This window comes from Haplochromis burtoni, unplaced genomic scaffold, assembly GCF_018398535.1.
Source record: "Haplochromis burtoni strain Fernald_Lab_line unplaced genomic scaffold, NCSU_Asbu1 Contig_229, whole genome shotgun sequence".
NCBI classification, from domain to species: Eukaryota; Metazoa; Chordata; class Actinopteri; order Cichliformes; family Cichlidae; genus Haplochromis; species Haplochromis burtoni.
The window spans coordinates 241,437-267,029 of record NW_024582590.1 but is presented as its reverse complement, the minus strand read 5'-3'; the positions used below and the strand labels follow the sequence as shown (position 1 = coordinate 267,029).

At 42.5% G+C, this 25,593-nt stretch overlaps 1 protein-coding gene across 1 annotated transcript in view; it reads right to left on the bottom strand.

Annotated features, from left to right (window-relative positions):
- Positions 1–19,082, bottom strand: part of LOC102298050 (polypeptide N-acetylgalactosaminyltransferase 18) — a 196,516-nt gene extending 177,434 nt beyond the window's left edge. The window contains exon 1 of the mRNA XM_042226803.1: positions 18,472–19,082. Within this exon, the coding sequence (XP_042082737.1) occupies positions 18,472–18,721 (250 nt within the window). The 5' untranslated portion in view covers positions 18,722–19,082. The remainder of the gene's footprint in view (positions 1–18,471) is intronic.
- Positions 19,083–25,593: the final 6,511 nt, after the last annotated feature.

The following is a 25,593-nucleotide window of genomic DNA, read 5'->3' as shown; positions in this document are numbered from 1 at the left end:
CAGCAATTCCATTACAATGAATTAATTTTGCTGCATTACCATTTTTATAAGTGCCATTAAAACTCTTCAAAGTCCTTTAAAAGGAGAAATGTCATAAAACAGAGTAAAAATTCAAGTTTCCACAGAGAGCTTTAAAAAAAGCCTCAGGATACATTTCACAAAGTTTCCAGCAGCACAACGTGGACAACAGTAGCTACACTCCCAGAGTTTCCTTCATTCACCATCGCCGTGTGTGATGACTTTACCCCAACGTGGAGGGAATCTGACTGTGGCTAAAGGCCGTCCCCACCGGCTGGAAGCAGGGATGTAGCTGCAGGCAGCTGAAGTGAAAGTACACGGACAGTCTGAGGAGCTAAAACTGAATCCCAGGGATGTTTGTAGGATGGGAAGATGGTAAGTGGGGTAACAGCAGGGGGCACTGGATGAAACAGATGAACTGGATGGCAAGTTCCACATCCGATGAGCCGAGCAGAATCTTAACTTGTGACTGGAATGCAAGTTACGGTTTCATGAAGCGTACCTTAACTGCAGCAGACAAAGGGCTCCGTGCTCCAGACTGTAATTAAAGCAGAAATATATTCAAATGTGTGTGCACAGCTGTCTACAGCAGCTCACAGGAAGCAGGCGGGGGTCCCGTGGGAAATCAAAACATTTTATCGGATATAAATGCAATGTAAAAAAAAATTGGGTTTCAGCTTGATGAACTGCCCCGTGCCTTCACACTGATGTATTATTTATTTACTATTTACATTCTTTTCAGAATTGTACTTAATGCTAAAAGTGATACGACAGCACAAAAACAAAGTATTTGTAATGAAGAATAATGTGCTTTATATTATCGATTCATTCATGTGTGCTTCACTTAATGTTGATGGATAGATCATTTTAATTACTCGTTACTTCTGCCTCATTTGATCTCTTTCTGTAATACATTATGATTTATTATCAGATTTATATCTTCAAAATAAGAAATACGTTTCTGAATACATGACATCGAGTACAAAGTCAATTATTTGTATGAATTCTGGAGCAGAAGTATGAAGCACAACTTTGTAACGCTGGTTCCATCCACACTGTCAGTGCTGTAGATCGGGGGTCTCAGACTTACACGAGCTGTGGGCCACTGCTGGCACTGTCATCTTATGTGAGGGCCACTTAAGTGTTCTAGTACAAAACAAACAAACAAACAAACAAACAAGAAAATGCCACAAACATTTCTGAGATATTGTACAACAAGACAAAACTGCAAACGTGAACGTGTTTCCTCTCCTCACTCTGCACTAACTGAAGCCTTTCATTGAACTACCAAATAAACATCTTGGTCCTCTGTGTCTGTCCACACACGTGGCAGCACTTCTGGCATCATTGTGTTCATATTTAAGTGTACACATTAGTTTGTGACGTGTTTGTGCTCTCTGCTCATGTTTCCTTCATATTAAATCATTTTTGACTTGCACTCGACAACAAACAAATCCTCCCTAATGACAAAAATTACTTCAAGGACTAAATTGCATTAGATTTCTTCACGTCAAAGTAGGGGTGACCTGGGCCGCGGGTTTGAGACCCCTGCTTTAGACCAATGAACAAACATCTTCCAGCAGAAGTAGAAGTCGACCAGTGACCGCCCATCGTTGACCTGACAGTGGGCGGGTGAAGAAAACTGTTTGCATTTAATGAAATGTGCTACACAAACAAACTGTCAAAAACAAAATGAAAATAAAAACAACAAATTGCAATTTAAAAATTTTGGCGCACTATTTAAAAGCCTGTCACATTTATTATTGCCCCTAATGGTTTTTCTTAATTTTTGCTACTGTAACTTTGCACTGTCCACTTTCAACAAATTTCCCACATGTGGGACTAATAAAGGTTATCTTATATTCTTATCTAACACATACTGTGATTGGCTAAAAGTGTGATGCATCTGTGTTTTGAAAAGACATCGATATATTAAGTTTTGTTATTTTTATTATAAATATGAGTAGCACTAGTAGTTTTAGTAAAAACCAAAACAATGAGCTAAAAGACGCTAAAACGCTAAATTGGAGTGTAAGCGTTCTCCAACTTAAACCTTCATATAACACTCTGTAACAGCAATGCTGTTAAAAAGTTTTTGTTTTATTTACCTGTCAAAGATAAACAACAACAAAAATAATCCCTATAATTTGGAATTAGGATATTATATAGATGAGCGTTCAGTCAGGCACTGCATCCCCTCAGTACAAAAACAAGGGTAAAAATGAATCTGCCGTTATGTCTCCAGCAGGGTAAATGCACCATTTAGTTGGTTTTTGATGCTTTTCCTTTCTTCAGAGCATTTTCATCTTCTTGCAGCCCACCCAGTACCTGACTCCCTGACGCCAAGTGTGGGAGGCATTTCTTGCAGCCCCCAGATGACAGCTTCATGAGGCTCACGGGCCACAATAGTCTCCCGAATGCTGCGCTGGAGGAATTTAGCTGTGGGGCAGCGCAGTGGAAAGCCTCCCTGTGGTGCCATAATGCAGCCTCGGGGAAATACGCTGCAGGATTTAGAAGACAGTGTGTGACAGTAGAAACTTCACCAACTGTTTAAATCTGTGTCGGAGACACCGTGTGTGAAATGCTAACAGGCTACATCGTGCAGCCTGCCGCCATGAGAACGTCACTCTGATGAACGATGACATGAACGCCGTGCCCGGCTGATTGACTCGCTCATGTGTGTCCACAGACGCGCAGATTTAAAAGTACAACACTTCACAAAGTCCTTACACACTTCCTGCTTACGGGATCAGACAAATGTATGCAAGAGCAGCTGAACTGCTAGCTTATGCTGCATTTGGGATTTAAAATAGGTGTGTGTATGTGAGCGTGGCTCACAACCCAGTCTGCAGATGTATGTCAAGTCAAACCCACAAAGTACTGCACAGAGCCTCAGTGCTGAGGGTTAAGTCCATTATGAATCCCCAGTGGATTTGAGTGTATGTGTGCTGCTGTGTGGAAAGTGACAGGGTGGATATTGACCGCCGTAAGCACGGTCTTCTTCTTTAATGAACCTCTGTGTTCTCAGCTCTCACAGGACCATCACAGATCCTCAGGAGCCTGCTTTGCATTTCTAACCGAAGTACCAACATTATGTGTTTAACACGGATAACTAAACAGGAAGCTAGTTATTCGGCTTTATCAAGCCACTTTATACTGACTACTTATTACATGTGCAATCACCTTGGGTCTAAACAAAGCAAGAACCTAATGTGGAAGTCCATTTTTTTAAATTAGCATCTTAATTAGCATTAACCTGCAGGGACCTGGCATCCACATATGTGGGCATCACATTTTGGACTGTCTAGACCAAAATAAGTGCCTGACATCCACTTACGAGGACGTTATACTGCCACTGTTCTGTCAAAATTTTAAACTAATGTCCTCATACGTGGATCTCATTTTCCTCAGAAACAAAAATCAGGTAATAAAAAAAAATCTGGTAAGTTTTGTTTTTACATTCATCAGGTCCCAATCAGCCCAAATAGCAACGAGAAATTAAAAATGCATGTTATGAAAGAGTTCAGGTCTTAGGAGGTTAATTAGCAGATATCTGTGTCTGTGTAATGCACCTGTACAGTTTATGGATGCAGCTTGCTAACCAGTCGCAGCGGATGGCCCCGCCCCTCCCTGAGCCTGGTTCTGCTGGAGGTTTCTTCCTGTTAAAAAGGAGTTTTTCCTTCCCGCTGTCGCCGAGTGTTTACTCATAGCAGGCTCGTCTGATTGTTGGGGTTTCTCTGTATTAGCGTAGAGTCTTTATCTTACAATATAAAGCTATATAAATAAAGCTGAATTCAAGTGAATAATCTGATGCCAAAATATTAGAAAGGCCACCACAGTATGACTACATATTGGGTGGTTGTAGCTCAGGAAGCAGAGTAGGTCATCTACTAACTGGAAGACTGGTCGTCTGCCTCCTTGATCGAGACGCTGAACCTCCCTGATGTGCTCATTTAGATAAAAAGCACTTAGGTGCTTGTGTAAATGGGGAATCTTTTAAAAAGCGCTTCGAGCACTCGAGTAGAAAAGTGCTACATGCGAACCAGTGCATGTCATCATTGATTAGCTCTGCAGTGATCTCAAGTTCAGGGCTTATTCGGTATGTAAAGCTGACATGTTCAAGGTAAAAATCGGGCAATAAGCTGCTCTTTAATTCAACCTGAACATCTGATAGCTTTGTATTGGCGAACCAGCAGTGAATCTAGCATTACACCTTTATTGCAGACAGACTGCTTCCCGGCGGGCATAAAACTTTTGCTTGGTCACAGAGAGCAGCTGTGACCAACCAAGCGAGAGGGATGAATGTGGATTTCGACAGCTTTTGACACAGCGTGATCATGGTTAAGTTGCAGGTGCGCACCAGAGCCAGAGCTGGCAAATTAACTTTTAAGACTCGAAGCTCAGAAGCTCTTCCTGGACTTCTGTTGCCTGAAATGGGCTTTGATGCAGCGTGAACGTAAAGTGAGGGCAGCGAATGACACGTTGTTGTAACTAATAAGTGATGCTTCATATCAGTGCTATTTCAGCTGTATCCGCAAACCATTTGGGAATAAAAATAAAGTATATTTCACCAAAATCATCTTCGTATGAGGGAACAAAATGTGTCTGCGGAGCCAAAATGCCGAGAGGCTGATAGCGTGGCTCCTACTGATAAGCTTCAGATCACTTACTATCCGAGATCAAACGCTGCAAAGCCAACTATGGCACTATTGTTGTGTTTTTTCTGTATGTGCTTAAATCCTTATAATTAAAGATTTTTTTCAATGACGGGGATGCAAGCAGTTTGGGAAAGTCTTTGTGTTTTCAAAATAAGGAAAACTTCACAGGCTTTTCATAGTGATCGCGTTGGGTGTTTAGAAATGTCTCAAGACACAAGAAGTGAGCTTCAGTGCTGTCAAGGCTCCCTGCACAAACACTCTACTCATTGTCTGTCTCATCCTTGTGTGAGCTGCCTTCTGCGACGGCATGACATCAAATTTTTAAAAGAACATTCGGCTGCTCCGATCTCATCCTCACATCCCACACATCGTTCAGCCAAATGTGTTTCATTTCAACGAGGTGCTAACTGTTCGGAGCCCCGTCTCTGGAGAAAACCACCTGCACAAAGTCAGCAGAGCTGCTTCGTCACGGTTTAGATATGAGTACAAACTGGAGCTGTCAACAAATACGCCAAATGTGATTATATAATAATTTTAAATATCTGATTGTGAAAATCAATAGTGCATTGTCTCCGTTTCTGTTTTTGGTGGTGGTGGGAGAGGGCAGCGTTACTGTCTGCCTCACTCAGAGCAGGAGAGCGATCCTGCTGTAAGTCTCACTGTGTGGCATTCAGATACTCTCTGGATCTGAGGGCGACACAGAGTGTGTAGATGATTCAGGGACAAACGGCTACCAGCTGAACAACTGCAGATAAACTGTTAACTAATCATGGCCTTGTTTGCTGAACAGTTTGTATTTGTGGAAAAACAACAACAACAACAGTTATTGTTTGCTGCTGCAAACAATAACAGGCTGCAGCAGACTGTTGACCTGTCCACTCTTCAAATCGACTCCTGAAAATCCAGTTCTTTGTGTATACACCGCGTTCTTTTAACAGCCTGTACAGGCAGTTATGTCTCACTGTATTAGCGTGCTTCTTGTAGTTGTGATGCCATATTGGAAAACCTTTTTTAAGCCAATAATGACTTTGTGACAGCGCTGCAGTAATAAAACTCTCAGCGTGACGTTTGTGATACTGATGTGAAGAGAAGTTTAATCCAGCCTGCATCGTGTTCATATAGCACATCCCCAACTCTCACTCAGCTAATGCTCACATCCGACTGTTCCATTATTCAGTGTGATGTGCTGATCTGAGACATGCATGCCTGTCTGTTTGCTGGGGTACTGTTTTAAATGTATGTATGCATTTGCTATAAATCCTCTTTGTATATCTGCACTATTGCTGACAGGTTGTTCTGAAATTGCAACCAAGTATCAGATATCACAGCGTGTCAGCAAAGATCATGAACTTTTCTCCTTTTGATCGTTCTTTTTTTACCAGCATACAGTCAGGTGAGGAGGAAAGCACGCGTTCTTTCACCCCCAAGGTTTTACATGTCATGATGTCATAAAAATATACATCCTCTGGTGCTTGCCAGGTTCTAAACTTATTTAAATCCAACCTCAGAAGAACAACATATCATATATGACATTGTGTCATTTATTCAGTCAAATCTAAGCCGTTAAAACAGATACAGTGTGTGAAAAACTAAGTACACTTCATGATTGAGTAGCTTCAAGTATTCATTTTCAGTGTGACCTCATCAGTCACTTCCAACAACCCTCCCAGGCTGATGGCAACAACTGCTTCTCTGAGATGATCGTCTCTTTCCTCCCTGGCGTTGTGTTAATGGGCACCTTCATGCTGCACACCTGCAAACTGCCACAACCTCTGCTTTTACAGAGCTGCTCATGTACACTCACACCTGCTGATGATCAGTTAATGAAGCGACTGTGAAGCAGCTCCTAGTCGAGCAGGGCGATATCACCAAAAATATTTATCACGATATACATTTGAAAATTTGCGATAATGACATAACTCACGATATAATTGACATGAGACAAAATACTTTACAACTCCTCAACTTTATTAGTGCAAAAAAAAAAACCCATCAGTGTATTTTCACTTAAACAAGCAGCTGTTTTTTTATGTCCATTAAAGATATATAAAAGTTTAACAGTGCAAATGCAAATTCCTGCTGACAGTTTAACCAAAAGGCATTTCCAGTGGAAACTGGCCGACACATCCTCAGCATAACCATGTATAATATCCACAAAACTTAAAAAGAGGTTATACACACAATACGGTAATATTATGTTGAAGCACAGTACGTATCACTCCGCGAGGCTCCGCCTACGATAGCCGTAATGCTCCGACAATCCATCAAGCGGTGCGGCTTCGTAGCTCAGCAAAGTCGCACTGAAACATCTGACAGATTTTCGAGCGCCGTGCACATAAAATCGTTTCCAGGTCAGTAACACAACCAGAGTTCATACATAAGGACACGGGGTTATAAGGGGCTCTGTCGACTTTCAGAAAAATCAAAGGATTGATTTTAAGTGCGCCGTATTTTCCAAACAACACGGTAATAACGACGGCCCGCTAGCATGCGCTACCAAAAATAGTGCTTTGTTGTGTATCTGACGGACGAAAGCTAAACCAGTTCCACACCAGTGAAGCTGCAGCATTTTTACAAACCAGTTCTGCTTCATCGTTTCATTCAACGATTTGCTCTCGCTCTTCTCGTTCTGCGTCGCCGCCATGTGCGTATGCGCGTTTTACCCATATTCTATCGCCATATTTCATTTTCCTATCGTTGCCCAAAATTACACCGGTATTACCGTGAACGGTGTGATATAGCCCAGCCCTAGCTCCTAGCTCTTGCTGACCCTGTTGATTCTTGGGGAAGTAGTAGGATGTACTTAGTTTCACTGCTTCTGCATCCAGATAAATACATTTAATGTTTTTCTTTTATGGTCTTGTTAAATAAATAAATAATGACATGCACTTAATCATCTTAGATTGCACTAGACTAGTTTTAAACCCTTCAAAAGGACCAGATTATTTTATTATGACCTGATATATAAACCCATAGAGCTGCAGTAGGGTGTACTTTCTTTTTACCATGACTACATAAAGGGTCAGTAAAATTAAAACAAACACTGACCCATGCAGGATACTCTCCCTCGCTCTATTAATCTACTACCTCAGATTACACATGGCTGAAGTGATGCTAGGCTGTAGTTAAAGAGCACTAATCAAGGGTTCCTCACAATGGCAGCCAGTTAAACTTGATGAACGTCGCATTTATAATCATTTCCTTTGTGTGCGAGTGCAGTGCCCCGTCTTTAAAAGTGGAACCCAGCACAGATTTTTAGCTACAATTCTAGAGGTGTCCCCTTAACCCGTGGCAGCTGATTACTGTGCTACTGTTTTGCCAAGGAGACGTCTATAAGGGGTGTGTGTGTGTGTGTGTGTGTGTGTGTGTGTGTAGAGAACAGTCAGACACTTCGTCCAAACTGCACGAGAATCAATACAATTAAATCTAAATGTGTCCATCCGATATTTTTATAATGCTCGTTGTTTGGTTCACATGTTTTCACACTCCTGTTTGATTGTGTCGTGTCCAGTGAATAATGGAATTTTATTTCTATTAACATGTGTTAAAACAAACAGAAGCTACTGCCTTATTGCTCGCCACAGTGAGTAGCTCCACATGTTTGACTGAGGATGAAACAGGTCCTTTCCCTTGCTAAACAACGACCCCACGGAGCTTCTATAATGTGTTCAAATTAATATTATTTCAAAAGTCTTTCTGAATGATAAGAGTTTGGTGTGCCTAAATGTTCTTCAGTAGCCTGGAAATGACAAAGCAATCACAAAGGATCTGGTTTCTAAAGCTACACAGTGATCGTGTACTCTGCATATAAAGCAATTAAAACATTGTAAATATACTCTCCAGTAGTTTTCAGAGTCCAAGCAGATATATGTAAATACTTTGTTTTGTCCAGTTAAACCACAGCTCCAACATAAAAGGTGGAAAATGTCGAAGCCGTCATCGATTTCATCGAGACGTTAAAGCGGCGGCTTTCGGTCAGTCAGCCTTGGGTTTGTGTTACGCCGACACAGCAGCACATGAATGAAAAGAGACGATGCTCGATGTGGCAGTGATACAGGAAAGAGACAAGAGAGAGACAAAGAGACAGGAGACGAGTTTGAACCAACCACCACTGTAGGCGCTGGGAATGATCTAGTAATAAAATCTAACGAATGGGGATTTTCAGCATCTCCATTTTTACACGGTAAATTTTGTTGCCCATCTAAAAAGCAATGTATGCAATCATTAGATTGCACACACAGCAGATTGTATTTATTTTCACCTTCATCTTTTTGCTGTCTTTGAATGCAGAATCCACTGGAAAATAAAATCCTGGGCCAGAAAGTGTGCAGCGTTGGATTCTGCAGCAGACGTGCTGTGAATTGGTCTTAAATCCCTAAATTTCGCCATTGTCAGCTTAGATTATACACCGTCACAGTATAAATGTCTAAATGCATTTTTAGATATAAAAAAAATCTAATTACAGTTGCACAGCTGGAATCTGTCAGTTATAAAGTCTTGCTATGCTACTAATCATCGTGCGCTGTGGTTTTACACCTCGAAGGGGAAATTATTTCTAATCTGATGTGAGAAGATATGAGAAAAGAAACAGTGATCCAGACATTTTCTATACAACAACAATGCTTTGGCTTCAGGGACCTGCTGAATCCAAGTGCACATCAGGTTCGGCAGGTTTTTCCTCAAAAATAAAAAATAAATAAATAAAAATAGAGAAAGAGCAAGAGATGATTCTGAGTGGAAAAGTGGAATATTGGCTGAGTTTATATGGAATGACCCTTCATGACACCAAAGAAGAGAAAGCACAGTACAAAAAAAATTAAAATAAAGCGCCTTTTGGTTCCTGAGGCTACTTAGCACATAACACAATTTGGTGGAAGAGGTTATGAAACAGTTTAGTAATTATATTTAATCAGATTGTGTCCAGCAGGAAATATCATTTTTGTGCGCAGGTCAGATCCCGCCTCAGAGATCTGCGCCCAGTCACAGCGTAACTCAATAATGTGCTCGCTGCGGTCGGGCTCAGGGCAGTGCAAGCGCAGGGAGGCAGAGCTACAAACTCTGCTGGCTTTTATTCAAAGAAAGTGGCACTCGTGGAGTTGTATCGCCCTCCTGCATCTGACCAATCAAAGAAGGACTTAAAGGTTAAGTCATTGCAAAACTATCACTCCTGGCCTAGCACCTTCCCTTTGAATTTTAGACGTGTGAGAGCGAGGAACCTGCAGCTCTTTAACATTCACAGGAAAGAAAGTAACCTCTCCAGGGAGGCGAAGGAGTTTCTTCTCTTTGCTCTTCCGCTCAGTAGCATCATTCCGCGTTATCCTCGGGCATCTTGGAGCACGACCATGAGGGAAAAAAAGAGATCCAAAAACTGATTTCTGTCTACACACTTCCCAGCGCACCTCCCAGTGTTGCAGTGTCATGACAGCCAGAACCGACTGAGGACAGGATGGTACGCTGATGCTCTTCTTTATGCAACAATGCACAAGCGCTGACACCTGCATCAGATCTCACACCAATGCCACGCACCTCTGATGACACGAAGACGCCCGACTTGCACTGAGACATGCGCACGCACACACACACACACACACACACACACACACACACACACACACACACACACACACACACACACACACACACACACAGTCTCAGAAGTCCACCCTCCTCCTCTTCTGAACACTGTCAACATGGATCAGCTTGCATTGACTCATAAAGAAACTCCTAAAAATAAGTCTGTTGGCAGGGTGGAAACAGACAATGCAGAGCACGAATCAAAACGTCACGTGTGAGCAGACATAAGACCAAAAAAAGTAGTAACAGTGGCCAAGAACACATATTACGTCTCCATAATTACACTCATGCATAGCTCACTTAACACCAGCTCCACGGTGCAGAAATGGATGGTTGTAAACAAATGTGTTAAGCCACACACTGCTTGCTGACCTGAATCTCTTCATTGCTTAACCTGTGCCTCTGCAAAGCCTGCCACGCAACATGGCAACAGCCAGAGGGATCACCTGATATGCTCCGGCAGAGTCGGGATATCTCATTTCTGCTTAGCTCACTAAAACGGAAATCCAGCCTAAAACTGAGACGTGGTTTTCTTTTTGGAGCCCAGCAGGGTTCAGCATTACGTGGTCCAGAAAGACATCTGTGAGTATATAAATCAACAACATAATGTTAAAGATCTTGGGATTATCTAACCTACGCTTTTACGTCATATAAACTGTTAAATACTATACATCATCTCACCTTTCAGCCAACTAAATCATCATCATCAATATCGCACAAATAAAAGAAAATAAAGAAAAAGAAATCAGCTTTGGAGTTTCTACTTAATTTTAGAACTAGTCAATAATAAAAGCAGAGCTCTTACAGAAGATGAAATTATAAAGTGTCTTTTTACGATCTTAATGAAACCATAGTTGGATGAAGTTTTGACTAAAAGGAAATTTATCCCAGACCAGAGAAGAAGAAAAAAACAATGTTGAATGTGAAAATTGGAGGAAGGTCAAGTGTGTCAAAAATGAAAAGATGTTCAAGAAGGAAAGAAAAAAAACTGTCAGAGAAAATCTTTGTGACCTTTTCCAGGAGACTGACAGCAGAGTGTGAGACTGATGTGCTACATAAATGTGATCCTGCGTGAAACAAAGATAAACGTCTTCCTGACTCTCCTAAATAATTCTAGTCTGACCAACTGGCTGCTTCTGTGAATGAACACCCTTTTCTTCTATCCTAGTATCACTAAATACGCTTCTTGCTACCATATCGGTGGCTAAATTGGAGATATCTGTTGGCTACCAGCACATGCCTAGCATGTATTGTAGCCAACAGATGCTAGGCCCTGAGCTGGAGTCAAACTTGCCAACAATGGCCAAGCGTGTGAGGTTAGCTAGAAGCTGAGAGGACTACTGGCAACTTCCAGTGGAGTGATAAGATTTTCCAACCGGCAAATTCAACACCGCTGGAAGATAAATTCAATTTCCGTTAAAAATGCTCCGAGAGGTCCCAAGACCACAAACCCAGCTGAGTCACCTGCGTCAGTCACTTGAATTTGTGGAGTTGAGGCCTAGCAGACAGCTGGGGGTTACAGCTCGCCATGTTTGGGGGCTGTGTCCCCGACTTCAGTATCCACCTGTGGATTTTTATTTGCATTTTAATTCAGTTCAGTTCCATTTATATAATCTTACTTCCCAAGTAAGGTCAAAACACTCAATATCATAAGGTAAAGATCTACAATACTGGAGAGAAAAGCCCAACAAACTGAAGATCCCTATGAGGAAACAGTCTGTGACAGTGGGGAGGAAAAACTCCCTTTTAACAGGAAGAAATCTCCAGCAGAACCAGGCTCAGGGAGGGGAAGCTATCGATATTTGTTTATGAATGATTATATTGACTGGACAGATGACAACCACACAATGGGCTAATAACTTTCCAATGAGATGTCACGCACACCTTAAACTCTGTTTCAGAAGTTTTGCATGAATAAAGACAAACCTCTGTGAATGGGAAATTTGAAATATTTATTTCACAATTAAACACGTTGCAATCAAAAAGACGGTGGTTGTATTTACTCTGAGACGCAGTGCGTCCTGGATTCAAACAGGTTTTATCTGAGGTGTTGTTTTTGGTTCATGTGACTCAGGATTGTGCATTTGATAAAACTTTAGTTGAGCTTCTTTAACATACTTGTCCTTAACTCATCTACATCACAAACCTCTGGAATTGACCACATTAAATCAGGCCACTGCATACTCAGACTCAAAGGAAGACTTTGATTTGATTGGTTTTTTAGGTTAAACATGACCACGCCATGAGAATGTTAAATGCTATTAAAAGACAGTGCCTCTGAGCTCTTTGATGAGTTAGCCTGATCTTCCAGTACTGATTCATGAGATTAGACAGTGCTGAAAACACTGGGGTCCATTAGTCAATGATTTAAGGTCTTAGTTCAGAACAAGTCTGAGATCCTGAAACGGCACGATGTGCAGTTGCTGCTTTGAGTCTTCATACCACCATTAAAATGTCAGAAGTACAGGAACCTTAGTGCTTTTGAGTATTAGTAATATGCTCATATATCAATCATTCAAACTTTACAAACCCTCTGAGTCAGCTTTCAATTCAATGCCAATGAAAGTCAAGCCTGTGAAGTATATTTTCTGCTGCATACTGAGCACCGTATTATCCTCAAACCTGCATGCCAGCGCTGCAGTCCGGTCATTTTGTATCAGTGACAATGCATAAACACGTAAACACATCAGCCTCTGGCTGATAATGTAATCTGGCACCGGGCCCGAGGGCTGAGCAGAGTGGAGGAGAGCAGAGTGCCAAGCACTCCAGAGGCTAAGTTTGCTCACCCGCTGTAACCCTAAAGCCTGTGCAGATTCTATTACCGCTTCTGAACAGTTCAGTAAACCATCAGCCTGCCATTCTCCGCATTAATGATGAGTGTGCTTTAATAATACCCACATCTCTGCACAAAGACTCTGAGCCGCATTAGAAAACACAGATGCTGCTTTAAATCAGAATATGTAGGCGTGTGTAAAAGTGTGCATCTCCTCAGATTTGCTTTTAATTCTTTGCCACAGTAAACAGCGTGACGTCTTCACTCGTCTTTGCCCACTTGTGAGAAACTGGTTCTGAATCAGAGGGCCAGTGCCCCTTTAAATATCCCCGTCCAGAGTGGAAACAGACTGCCCCCTGTTGTAGGCACACATCTGACCCAACAGCCAGCTTTCTTTCAATTCCTGAGATTTTAATCCATCCATATATAAAAAAAGCAGGTCATGCTTGAAAGAATGAACTGCTTTTCTCAGCTGCTCTTTGGTAAAAAATCTGCATTATTTCCCATCTAAAATGTGCAGAAATGTAAGTTAGTTTGAAGCAGAGGTATAAAATGAAAGGCCTGCTCTCCTGGTCACTGGTGAATGAAATGTCCATTTTTATATATATATATAATAAAAAAGGCTCTGAATAAAAATACTGCTTGAATGAAATTTAGTTCTTTTCTCAGAAACTTCATGATTTACATTCTCATGATTTTAAATGCAAGACAAAAAACCTTTTTTCTTTAGTTTTCTTAAAACTGATGCAAAATCGTATCTTTTCCCTGCACAAACGAACCACAGTTATACATCTCTGCATGAGAAATGATGTTTTTCCTCTCAACAGCATTAATTCAGCATCTCTGATTAGGAGCGTGCTCTCGACGAGCTCATCCGAAACACAAAATTAATCCTGGATCAACAGTCTTTCTCAGAGATGTTTGATAAATTAGGTCCCTTATCTTTCCAAGGAATGGCGTTCTCTCGCCGACTATTGGCATTAGAGCAGAGCTCCGGTGTTAATCAACTCAGCAGTGCATATTTCTCCTAAATCCCGCGCTCAGTTACTGGATCATGTACTGTCCCATTTAGCAGAGAGTTTGCCCCACTTTTTAATTTTTGTTGACTCATTGATGCACATCTCTGAGGAGCATAATTAAAACGTGAAGTATCCAGGGGGAGTAGCAGCCCTCTGTGTCTGTATCAATGAATAAAATCCTGGGTAGATGTTGTTGGATGGCTTTTGCCCGCTGGTAGGGTCTCCCACAGCAAATTGGTCCTGGGTGAGGGAGCACACAAATTCAAAGAAATCTCTATGAGTGTGAAATCTAGGGAACAGTTCACCCTGCCTGTGACAGGGTTACCAGCGCCCCGCCCCGGAGCCAGACCTGGAGAGGGTGCCCGAGGACGAGCGCCTGGGGGCCCAGCCCAGCCAGGGGACATGGGCCCACCCTCCTGTGGGCCCACCACCCGCAGGAGGTGCCTTAGGGGTCGGGTGCAGTGTGTGCTGGGCCAGGTGTCAAGACCCTGGCGGACCGATCCCCAGCTACCGAGACTAGTGACTGGGACATGGAACGTAACCTCTCTGGTGGGGAAGGAGCCTGAGCTACTGCATGACATTAACAGGTACCAGCTAGATATAGTCTAGCTCACCTCAACACACAGCCTGGGCTCTGGAACCAGTCTCCTGGAGAGGGGACGGACTCTGTCCCAGTCTGGAGTTGCTCTTGGTGAGAGACAGCGGGCCGGGCAGGTATCCCCTCAGCTTGCTGCCTCCTGATTGAGCTGTTCCAGGCATGTCCGGCGAGAAAGAGGTCTGGGTTTCTCTTAGGCTGTTGCCCCCACGACCCTGCCCCAGATAAGTGGAAGAAAATGGACGGATGGATAAAATCCTCACTCGCTGCTAGTAAACATAGAAAACTCAGTTCTTTGGGGTGAACGTATTCTCTTTTCTTTATTTTCTGTCATATATGAACCATTCCAGCGGTGCATCCTCGTATTAAACATGTCTTAAATTTGAAATAATGATGTCAGTGCACGTCGAGGTAATCCATGTGAGCCAGAAGCTTCAGGCTTCAGATTGATACCGTTTTTCTTCTTCTCTTGGGTCTGTATTAAAGCTGCACAATTAATCAAAGTTTAATCTTGATCTCGATTTTGGCTTCCCACAGTGCAACGACTGCGATCGAGCGATACTGAAAATCCATGCTCTGCCAAAAGAATGCAAAGCAAAAACGACTGAAACGCTCCCTTAATCAGCACCTGACCACGCGGCTGCACGTGCCAGTCCCGGCTGCTTCCTGCGCTGCGCGGATTGCAGTGTCTTGGATGAGGCTGGATGAGTAACACCAGGTTAAAGACAGATTTATAACAAAATCCAAACGTCTGGCACAGCTTTAGTCTGCAAACGCACCCCTCAAAGCGGATCAGCTTTAGGGCAAGTGATGTTAACCAAGAACATATGCAGAGAGTGCTTTAGACTTGTGTCTGTAGCATAAAGCAACACCACTAACTCATTCAAATGCCTGAAAACACACGACAAACTGCAGGGTAATTAATGCACGAAGGCCAAGAGAAAACAATGCAACGGCCGCTGACGCCCATAGAGCACACCTGTCTGCATAACCATCCGGCTCGCAAAGACCCGCTGAAATTACCAACCCGACTGCACCCATGTTGGCGACAGATGTGTCCGGTAAACACGATGACTAATGTTGCTTCAGGAAAACGGTCAGAATATTGGTCAAAGGTATCCCCACGTGCAACATTGTGCTGTATGCAAAGTTTCCTTTCTGTCAGTTTTATTCACACCTATCATGCAGGTGCAATGAATGAAGTGAAAGACTTTATACTTTTAGGAGATGCATCTAAGTCAGGAATCAACACACTGATACAACTTTGTGTTAAGCTTTTGTTTTTCTTCTAAGAGTCGAATCGAGGTGAATGAGGAGGGTCAACTTTATTTACAGATGTGCAGATATGAAAGCAGTGTTCTGCTTATGATGTCAAAGACAGGAGAAATCCTTTTTTGGTCATCAGTGAGCACACACACCTGCTGTTTGAAACGTCTGTTTATGACGGCTTCAGCTCTCAGGCAGGAACGAGCTGAGGGCCTGCATGAAATAAGGATTATTTTCAACTGTGAACAAAGAAATAAAATCCCTAGAATAAAAATATAGAGCTGGAAATGAACGGTCTCCTTTAATGAAGACGTCCACAGATTCAGACAGCTGTAGAAACATTTATCCAGCTCTGACACCAATGATGCTTTTAGACAACTGAACTAATCTGTTCCTGAATATAGGTTGGACTTTAAAAGTTGTCCAGAGAGGGCTTTAAATGGGGTGATGAAGCAAACACAAATAGTACATTAAAGTGGGACATTAACTATCAATGGATTTGAGGCTCTACTCAGCTCAGACACCACTAAATGCATATATTAGCAGCATGAATGGACTCAAGTACAAATAACAAGCACTATGCTCCTTAACAAAATCACATCTTTGGAAATACATGTGATCCCCCAGAGCAAATCACTGGACCGAACTTTTTCAGAGCTGAAAGGGTTTTCCTGTTGTTGGTCAGTACGGGGTTAGGGTGCACATCTACTGGTTTATGTGGAATTTTCACCCTGCTGGTATACCCAAAGGAAACCCTCACTGCACAGTACCTGCAAGGGCAAATAATTGGCAAGCTAACACCTTCTAGTTTCTGAAACTATGCTTGTTCACTGGTTATCAGGTGGAGAGGTCACATTAAATGAAAGGCTTTCGCACACATTTCATTCAGTTGGCTCTGCGTCCTCACAGGAAGAAGGTTGTGGGTCGACTCTTTCTCTGGACACCCTGGATTCCAGCTAACAGGGAAAAGTACTGCATATAAAATAAATTAAGGGTGTAACTCTGTAACCAACTTTGCACCATTTAAAAGCATTGTACCATTATTTTATGGTACGCTCTCTCTAGGATACAAGTGTCCCACATCAGGAATGCTTTGGTAACACACAACTGTACAGACTTATGGCTTCAGCATTCCTCACCCCGACCACCATCTGTCGGGAGAAGCCGGCTAATGCTAACACGGAGCCAGATCTAAATATCCTTTCAGAGAGATGACTGGTTGCCTTCACCAGAGCTGGATCTGAACAGTGAGAACATTTGTTGGATGTTAAGGTGTTTCATGAAGTCCAGAACTGACAGAAACTGGCAGACGAAGAACTTGCAACATTACAGATAATACAGAAACCATTTAGCACAGATATGAATACGAGCAGGAGTGCATTGACGTTTTAGCTCTCCCTGTTTGTGTCACTCAGGCACAAAACTCTTTGAAACCCACAGCCTTAGTGGGCTCTGCATCAGCGACAAGCAGCTGTACCCTAAAACAGGCACATCGAGGCACTTTAGCTGCGAGCTCACACCTTATGAGAATCTGTGGAATCATGTGATACTTTTACTGTTCTGTAATCACTCTGACTTGGACCACCGGTGGACTGATACACAGCTCCCTCTGCAGCCACACAGTGCTTCGATGTTTTGTTAAACATGTGTAGAAGTCTGCTATTCCAAGACCTGCAGGCAGCTGTGAGAGAAGGATAAATTCATGGATTTGCCTCCTTTAAGCAGCAGGGGAACGTCTCCACTTTATTTCTCACATGTGAATTTTCCAGGTTTTCTTGCTCTACTATAATATTAAAGCACTGTGGTGGCGAAGGTGGGGCTTATTGGCTAACTTTAACTGATAAACAACATGTCACACAAGGCTCCGCAATTATTTCACAGCCAATGAGAAACAGGGTGACCTGTCACAGATGTACAGGACGGCAAAGCAAGAGTCCTCCACAGAGCCAGGAGCACATGGCTGCTGAAACATGATCTGCAGTAATGTAAGATGGAAAAAGGGCCGTGTGGGTCCTGCCTGCGTAATTAAATTGCTCCACAGCTCTTTTTCTGCATTTAAAGTATGCAAACAGTCTCCATACTTTACATATTTGTCTGCTTTCTACTGCTTACGTGACAGTTTCTTGTTTTTCTTTGTTAATAAAGTAATCAATGCTAATTTATTAATGAGATCTGGGTAGCAGGTCTGATACATTGTATATTCCAGTGGAAAATTTCCACAGCATTTAAAAGGCTCTCTTTGCATGTTGCAAATAATCACATGGACTGCAGCAGTCTCCGTGAGGCTCGGTGCACAGGTGGAGCTGTGACTTTAATCTGGAACACGCGCTGGACAAATGGGGCTCAAATATTTCCATTAGCTGCTAATCTGTTGATTAACCCTTTAACTAGTCGCTCAGCCCCGGTTACATCAACAGAAACTCGTAAGCAACAGCAGAAATGTTCGTGTAACTGATTATTGTGCGGGGATCGCAGCTTTATCACTCCGCACTGCTCCTACACTGACGCCGAGCCCGGCGTTTCCCCGGAGGCTCCAAACTTTCCCGTAACCACGGCGGCTGCTCTGACCTTTAATGTGCTCGTTGACGACGCTCTCCAGCCGGTCCAGCCTCTCGATAATCCTCAGGGTTTCACCTTTGCTGTCCTCCTCCAACTTTCTCTCCGCCTCGCCGCCGCCGCCGCTCTCCGCAACTTTAGGACCGCTGTTGGCCACGTAGTTGGTGATCCAACCGACGTACAGCAGGCACACGATGTTGGTCATACCGCTCAGGATTACGCATGTTGACACCAAAGTTTTAGTTCTCCTTGTGCACAGCATCGCGACGTCCCTCCATGGGCAGGCAGGTGGATGCCAGGAGAGGACGCGCTCGAGAAATGTGTCCAAACGGAACTAGAGCGAGTCAGTTCGCCTGTGCGCGCTCACGGGCCCGGATCAGCATCTCCACATCCTCCGGAGGCTTTCAGCGCTTTCCACTGCCGCACGAGCGATACTTCAGGTTTTAATCCCAGAGATGAAAACACGGTGTCCCGCTAAGCTACCGGCGAGTTCAGCCGCAAAGCCGTGAGACGCAGCAACCCACCCCCCACAACCCATCCCACCGCGTCGTAGCCCTTGCACAGCCCAATAGGAGGGGAGGAGGAGGGGTTTGCTGGAGTCTACCCGCCCCCACACACAGCTGGAGCGCACAGAGGAGGGCGGAGGGGAGGAATGTGAGGAAGCTCAAGTGCAACGACCCAAACAGTGACGATCGGCGCGGCGCGGTAACGGAAACCAAACCGGTTCGTGTAAGTAAGGAGCGGCATACCGCGTGTGTGCGCGAGCGCCGAGTCTACAGGTGAGTCTACAGGTGAGTCTACAGGTGAGTCTACAGGTGAGCCTGTGGGTTCAAGTGTGAGCAGTTTGGTGACAGATTCTGCTGGGACTGCAGGAAGTGAGCTTCACTCCTGTTTTATTAAAAATCATGACTGAGAAAATGATTTTTTATCATCCAAGTCACAGTAGGAGGTCATGTTTCGCACTACACGTCACATTTATATTAATGTAAGATCATCTGCATTAGACATATATGTATAGATGAACACACACGCACACACACATATATGTGAGAAACTTTGAAATGCAAGTATAAAAATATGAAACTTATCGTGTGTAGCACAAGCTTAAAGGTGAAACATCCCAGAGGTGTTCAGTTCAGATCATATTTGAAGCTTCAGTAAACGCTGTGCGTTTGTGCACACGTGTGTTTTCCATTAAAGCCAGCTGTTTTATCAGAGGCTGTTCCTGAATATTAGCAACTATTCACACGCTTCACTGTAGTTTTCATTTAGTTTGAGTTATATTTAGCTGCGAGCACGCATCATCAAAACACAAATCGTCAGCTATTGGGCCATCACATGTTTGATTATTTTTTTTAGAATACTCGTGATGAACATCATCAGATTCAATTCATATTTAGCCAGTTTTATGATTGCAGAGGTTCTGATTGGGCACTGGCACCGGGTTTCCTCGGTGAGCGTGAATAACTGTTGATTTAGCCATTTTTGCTGTGAATGTCCATGTGAAAGACACAATATAACTATAAATATAAATACATAACTCTATTTCCAAAAGACAGGACCTTGTGTAAAATATAAATAAAACACAGTGTAATATTTAAAAGGTGTTTAAAGCCTGTATTGATTTAAAATTTCATGCCATCGACATGATAAAAGTCGGTACAATGAGGAAACGTTAATCACTGTGTTGCATCTCTCTTTCTTTTAACAACACTGTGTGCATCTTTGGAACTGAGGGGAACAAATCCTCTGGGTTTAAAAGTCGAATGTTTTCACATTCACACTTTATCATTTCTGGGCCTCTTTTGTTCGTCTTTAATAACGTCCCAGAGGTTTAGTATCGCAATAACGGTTTAGGAATTACAGCCATTTTTATACACAGCCCCCCTTTTCAAAGGCTCAAAAATAAATGAACAATTGGCAGACAAGCAGGAGTATCCTGCTCCCTGTTAGGGGTAAAAGGTCTAGATTCCAACTGTTGAACTCCCATTTGATCCAAACTATAGTGTAAAAGCATTCCAACAGTTTCTCAAGGCTAAGAATACGATATTGTTCCACATGCATAGTTAAAATGTACGTCCCAGCCCTCGATCAGGTAATTCTCACATTTCTCACTGAAATACTGTAACTCATCATGCAGATTGTGGAATGATATCCATTATTACTTATAAAAACTCACCTGGTGGGCCTTGATGTGGGTGGCATGTGAGTCTTAGGGTTCACTCTGTAAACAGTGAACAGGTATTCCGTCTGCAGCTGCAAATAAACATCGTGACGCCATTTTTACAAACTCGACTGCTGCAGGTTTCACTGTTTTCCACATTACTCACAGCGAACATCTTCAGATTTAGCTTTATTAACTTTATTAACATGAAAAAATTAAAACTATGACTTGAGGGCTAACTGTCCGAAAAAGTGAAACATAACTTTCAGAGTCTCTCCACCAAAGGAATTCTTATACAGCCCTTACTGAGGTCTACATATGTGCATATTATACAGTCAATAAGAATGTACTGTCATGGCTTTGCTGCCAGTGAGTGGTTTACTCAAAGGCCTCTGGTGGGCATCACTTTATATGAGCACTCACACACACATGCACGCGCACACACACATGATCGCCGACCACCTAGGGTTGCTGTACCTGAGAGCTAAAAGAACTTCAGAGCTTCACACCACCAGCAGATGGATCTCACAGTGAGGGCCTCTAGGCTCCAGCTTTTATCTTTGTCTTTCATCCACTGCTCCACCAATCGCACACACACTCTTGCAGACACACACGTACACACACGTGGCACTGAATCGAAAACTCGCCATTCACCCAAGAGCACTCTGGCAGATTCAGCTGACTTGCCGAGGGTATAAATAATGCATTAGATCTGAAATATTAAGGCTCTCTGGTCTATGCCGCTTTCAATCTCGTCTGACTGACTGTCTGTCAGTCTGTCTGGGTCTCTCGTTCTTTCTCTTCCCTCATTTTGGCCAAAAAGGAGGCAAAATGTCATTGATTTTACTGTGCTTGGAGCAAGGAAAACACTAAAAACCCACTAAAAGGGTTCAATCTTTGTCTTCCTGTAATGCAAGCAGACAATTGTTGAAGTGAACCTGATGAGTATCCTCAAAGCAATCAGGCATCAAAGACATCTCAGTTTCATCAAAATACGCTCCAAAACTGTAGCATCACTCGTCTCTTATGAGTTACTGTGCTCAGGACACGCAGACTGAACATTACCATCATGTCTGTCACTTTATAACTGGCGTGGATGGTGGCAGGTCCCCAGGCATCTTTACTGCTGTAGGGTCACACAGGGTGGGGTGGGGTGGGGGGCTGTTTTCACCAGTGTACCCTCAGGCCTTTTCCACTCGTATTAAAATTATTTGATAAAATCGGATTTCTGAGCAGTGATTGCCTTGGGGAAGACCTTAGGCCTGAGATGCAATTATTACATCAGTTCACAGATATAAGTTCTATCCAGCAAAGATGTTTTCAAGTCTACAGTGTTTTAAATGTTTAAAGGATACAGCTAACCACTTTAAGTCTCATGCAACTGTTGCCATTGCAGCTTGCAGAGGTAGTTTAAAGTGGCTCGCAAGATTACGAGGTCAGGGATCCTGCATGCTCAACTGCCTCAACATTAAAACCACCCAACTAAGAGCACGGAAGTGAGACCTTTACCTGTAGGCATTGTAATTCGAAAAGGTTATTTCTGCACGATCTGGATGTGAAGAGCCGAGCTGTTTATAGTCTTCTTCAGGCTTGTGGTGTGATGGCACAAACTGAGCTTGAGCCCAGAGGGAACGATCCATTGTTTTCTTGTAGAGAAGCATCACCTCAGACTCATAGAGGTGGACTCTAATGTCAGCCTTTTCAAGCCAAGTCTGGAAACTTTTCTCTTTTCTTTGAGGCGGTGACCTATGATACCAACCAATAAGCTGCTTATAATGCAGTCTTTAGATCCCTTCCCAGGTGATTCAGTCGCCACTCCTTTGCTGATCTACATGGTGGCAGAGGGTGAAAGAAGAAATTCACGCCTTGGTGCATGTGACCCTAATGACTCACCTCTCAGAGAAATTTGTTTAATGTGGATTCTGGTTAAATGACATTGTGTTTTAAAGCTGTGACTGAATAACTTGAAAGTGCATCATGGTGACACACAGCGGTTCCCAAAATATCCTTGCCATTTTGGAATGAGTCTGGCATGATTTGAAATTCCGGTTTAATATCGGAGGACATCGTCTCTTCAAGTTGTTTCAGCAATATAGAACTGATTATGTGGGAGCATGCCTGACTGCAACAAGGGCTTAATTAAATCAGCTCACGGGTGGATCAATTGAAAAGTCCTCTGTGTTGACAAGTGTTTGCTCTGACAGAGAGGACGAGGAGCCGGGCCCCCTGTGCTGCAAGCTAATGTCACAATCAGCTGAGATGACTGACCAAAGAGAATTGAACAGCAATGCACAACGTTTCCGTTTTGTTATCTACGTTCGGTGTTTTGCTGTTCGTGTTTCACAGCAGTCTTACAAACCAAATGTAGCTCGGAACAATTTATTATAGAACCTACTCAACAAATTTGTAAAAATATCTGGTATATATCAAAAAACTCTAACCTTCAGCTTATTCAATATAAAATACTTCACCGGGTCCACTGCACTGCTCAAAAAATGCCAAAAATGGGTCTGCTTCCATGTGAAATATGCACACATACATATCTCCATGCTCTGTGGCTCTGCACAACTAGATCACTTTTCACCATGATTGGCTGTCTCATCCCATTACCAGCATGTCTCTGTCTGCTGGGGGACACCACAACAATTACTGATGATGTCCACAATCCCAAATTATTACTCATAGCGTTAACTATTGGCAAAGAGACAATCCTAGTGAACTGGAAAACAAGGACCACCATCAGTTTGACTCAGAGTACAGTTCACATTCTGTAGGATCTTCATTTATATTAGTTTATTTATCAGGATTATGGTCTTTGTCCTGTTCTTTCTCTTTCTTCTCTTATTCCTTTCTCTCTTTTTTTCTCCTTTTACCTTCTCCCTCCTCATCTGTTTGTATTATTGTGCATAATACAGCAGATCCACCCTGGTAGAAATGACTTTCGCTCCCCGTTTCCTCTGTTTCCCAGTGTATGTCCTGTCCTCTCGCCTCTCCCAGATACTTTATTGACTTGTTTAGCTAATGACTCTGTAAATGAAATGAGTCAGGCCCTGTGTTATTACTGTTATTGTTATTATTATTGTTTTGTTGCTGTTATTATTATTGACAGACAGAGCACAAGGAAAAAATAAATATATATATACTTTTTCTATTTTTCACATTCACGTGTCCCTCAAAGTTTTTGAAATGCAGATAAAAAATAAATGAATAAAAAAAAAGAAGCAAAAATCGATGTTTGTGAATAAGAATTGTTAAATTAGGCCACACCCCATTTTTTTCAAAATAAGAGAAAACATTTACCTTACTTTGTTATTCTGGTGAATAAAGAATATTTTGTAATCAATCACCAAAAGCATGTTGGTAGGTGTTAGAATACCTGACCGGTGCTCTGAAGTAAACTCTGTGTGTGGGAGCAGAGTGAAAAGTGTTTCGTCTGACTGATTTGCATTTGACATTTTGCGTTCTCACATCCATCAGCTCAGGGCTGCAGTGCACGTGCGACACTGGCTAATAACTGAATAACTGAGCTTTTTCATATCCTTTGTGTTAAAGAACATCAGCACATACATGTCACTGGCAGCAACATTGTTACGTCTTTGTTTCTGAAATATGAACTAACTGCTCTTTAACTGCTTTTGTTGGATAAATAAAACATTTTTAAAACACTTTACAAACTGAAAAAAAATATTTTTGCTGCTTTTTTCTTTTTAACCTGTAATGCACGAGGAAGAAAACCTGATTTCAATTAACTGAATAAAAATGGAGTCATCTGTTTGTTAAAGAGCTGCACACGTATCTGAAGCACCTGGCATATCTGTCCTGTTGTACTTAGACTTGTGCAGAGCACGCTATGTGAAAACGGATGTTTCAGAGAGTCCTGGCAGGTTTGTGTTTCAGTGAAGTGCTACAAGATAAAAGCTCCTCCATCCTAACCTGAAACACCTATAAGATGCTTTTCTCTCGAAACTGCTTCTCTTCAAGTTCAGGTGAGACAAAATACTCGTGCTTCTAAAGACGCGAGTTCACACGCCTAAAATGAGGATCTCTACAAGAAGATTTTTTGGCCTTGTAGTAACCCCAGCCTCACCTGACTCTAAACCCTTTTGCTAACGTGTTCTCCACTCAGTCGCAGGGCTCCTGTGGCGCACTCAGACTGAAATTCACTTCCTAAAGCCTGCCTGCTGACTTTGCCTCTTGCTATCGCCCCCTTTGTGTGTTTTTACCTGCAGAACGTCAATCACGAGTGAACCTTTCAAACTTTTATTGTCTCTATCTCATAAAGTGGATTCTTACCTCTTTATTAGGTCGCAGCAGGTCGAGAGAGGTATTTATCGAGGCAGTCTGTGGAAGTAAAAATGCTCGAAAAAGACTTCCTACATTCATCTGTGGAAAGCCAAGGTGAACAGATACTCTGAGTTTGTAGCAACACTCTCTTTCTGCACATTAAGACAAAGAGGCCTCAGAACAGATCAGTGACCCTGAATGCAGGATGCAAACAGGTTTCTATCACACATGGCTGACTTCCACAGACACAAACAAAGCGTTTTGCTGTTTGGTTGCTTAAACAGGGTTAAAATAACACATTCTTCTTCATTAGCCAGCTATACAACAGTAATGTGTGCCACAAAGCATTAAATACCTCATTTGTCTTTGCTTGTGTAAAAGCAGTGAGACATGAATATTCAAATTTCTGGTTGTTGTAATTCATCTGTAAAACTATACAGTTTTACTTTAGTTTTTTTCTTTTCCTCATTTGGGTCATCGAGGACTTTTTCTCCTCTTCTGTGTCAAAGTTCACTTCCTGTTTTATTTTGAAGTTTAATTCCTATTGGTCTTTTCTGTTGAGTCCACCCATACCTTATGGATATTTAGTCAGGGTGCCTTTCCTCGGTTTTGATCAGGTCATTATTACACCTCCCCGCCGTTTCTGAATCTCATATGTTACTTTTTTGCTGACTTCCTGTTTTATG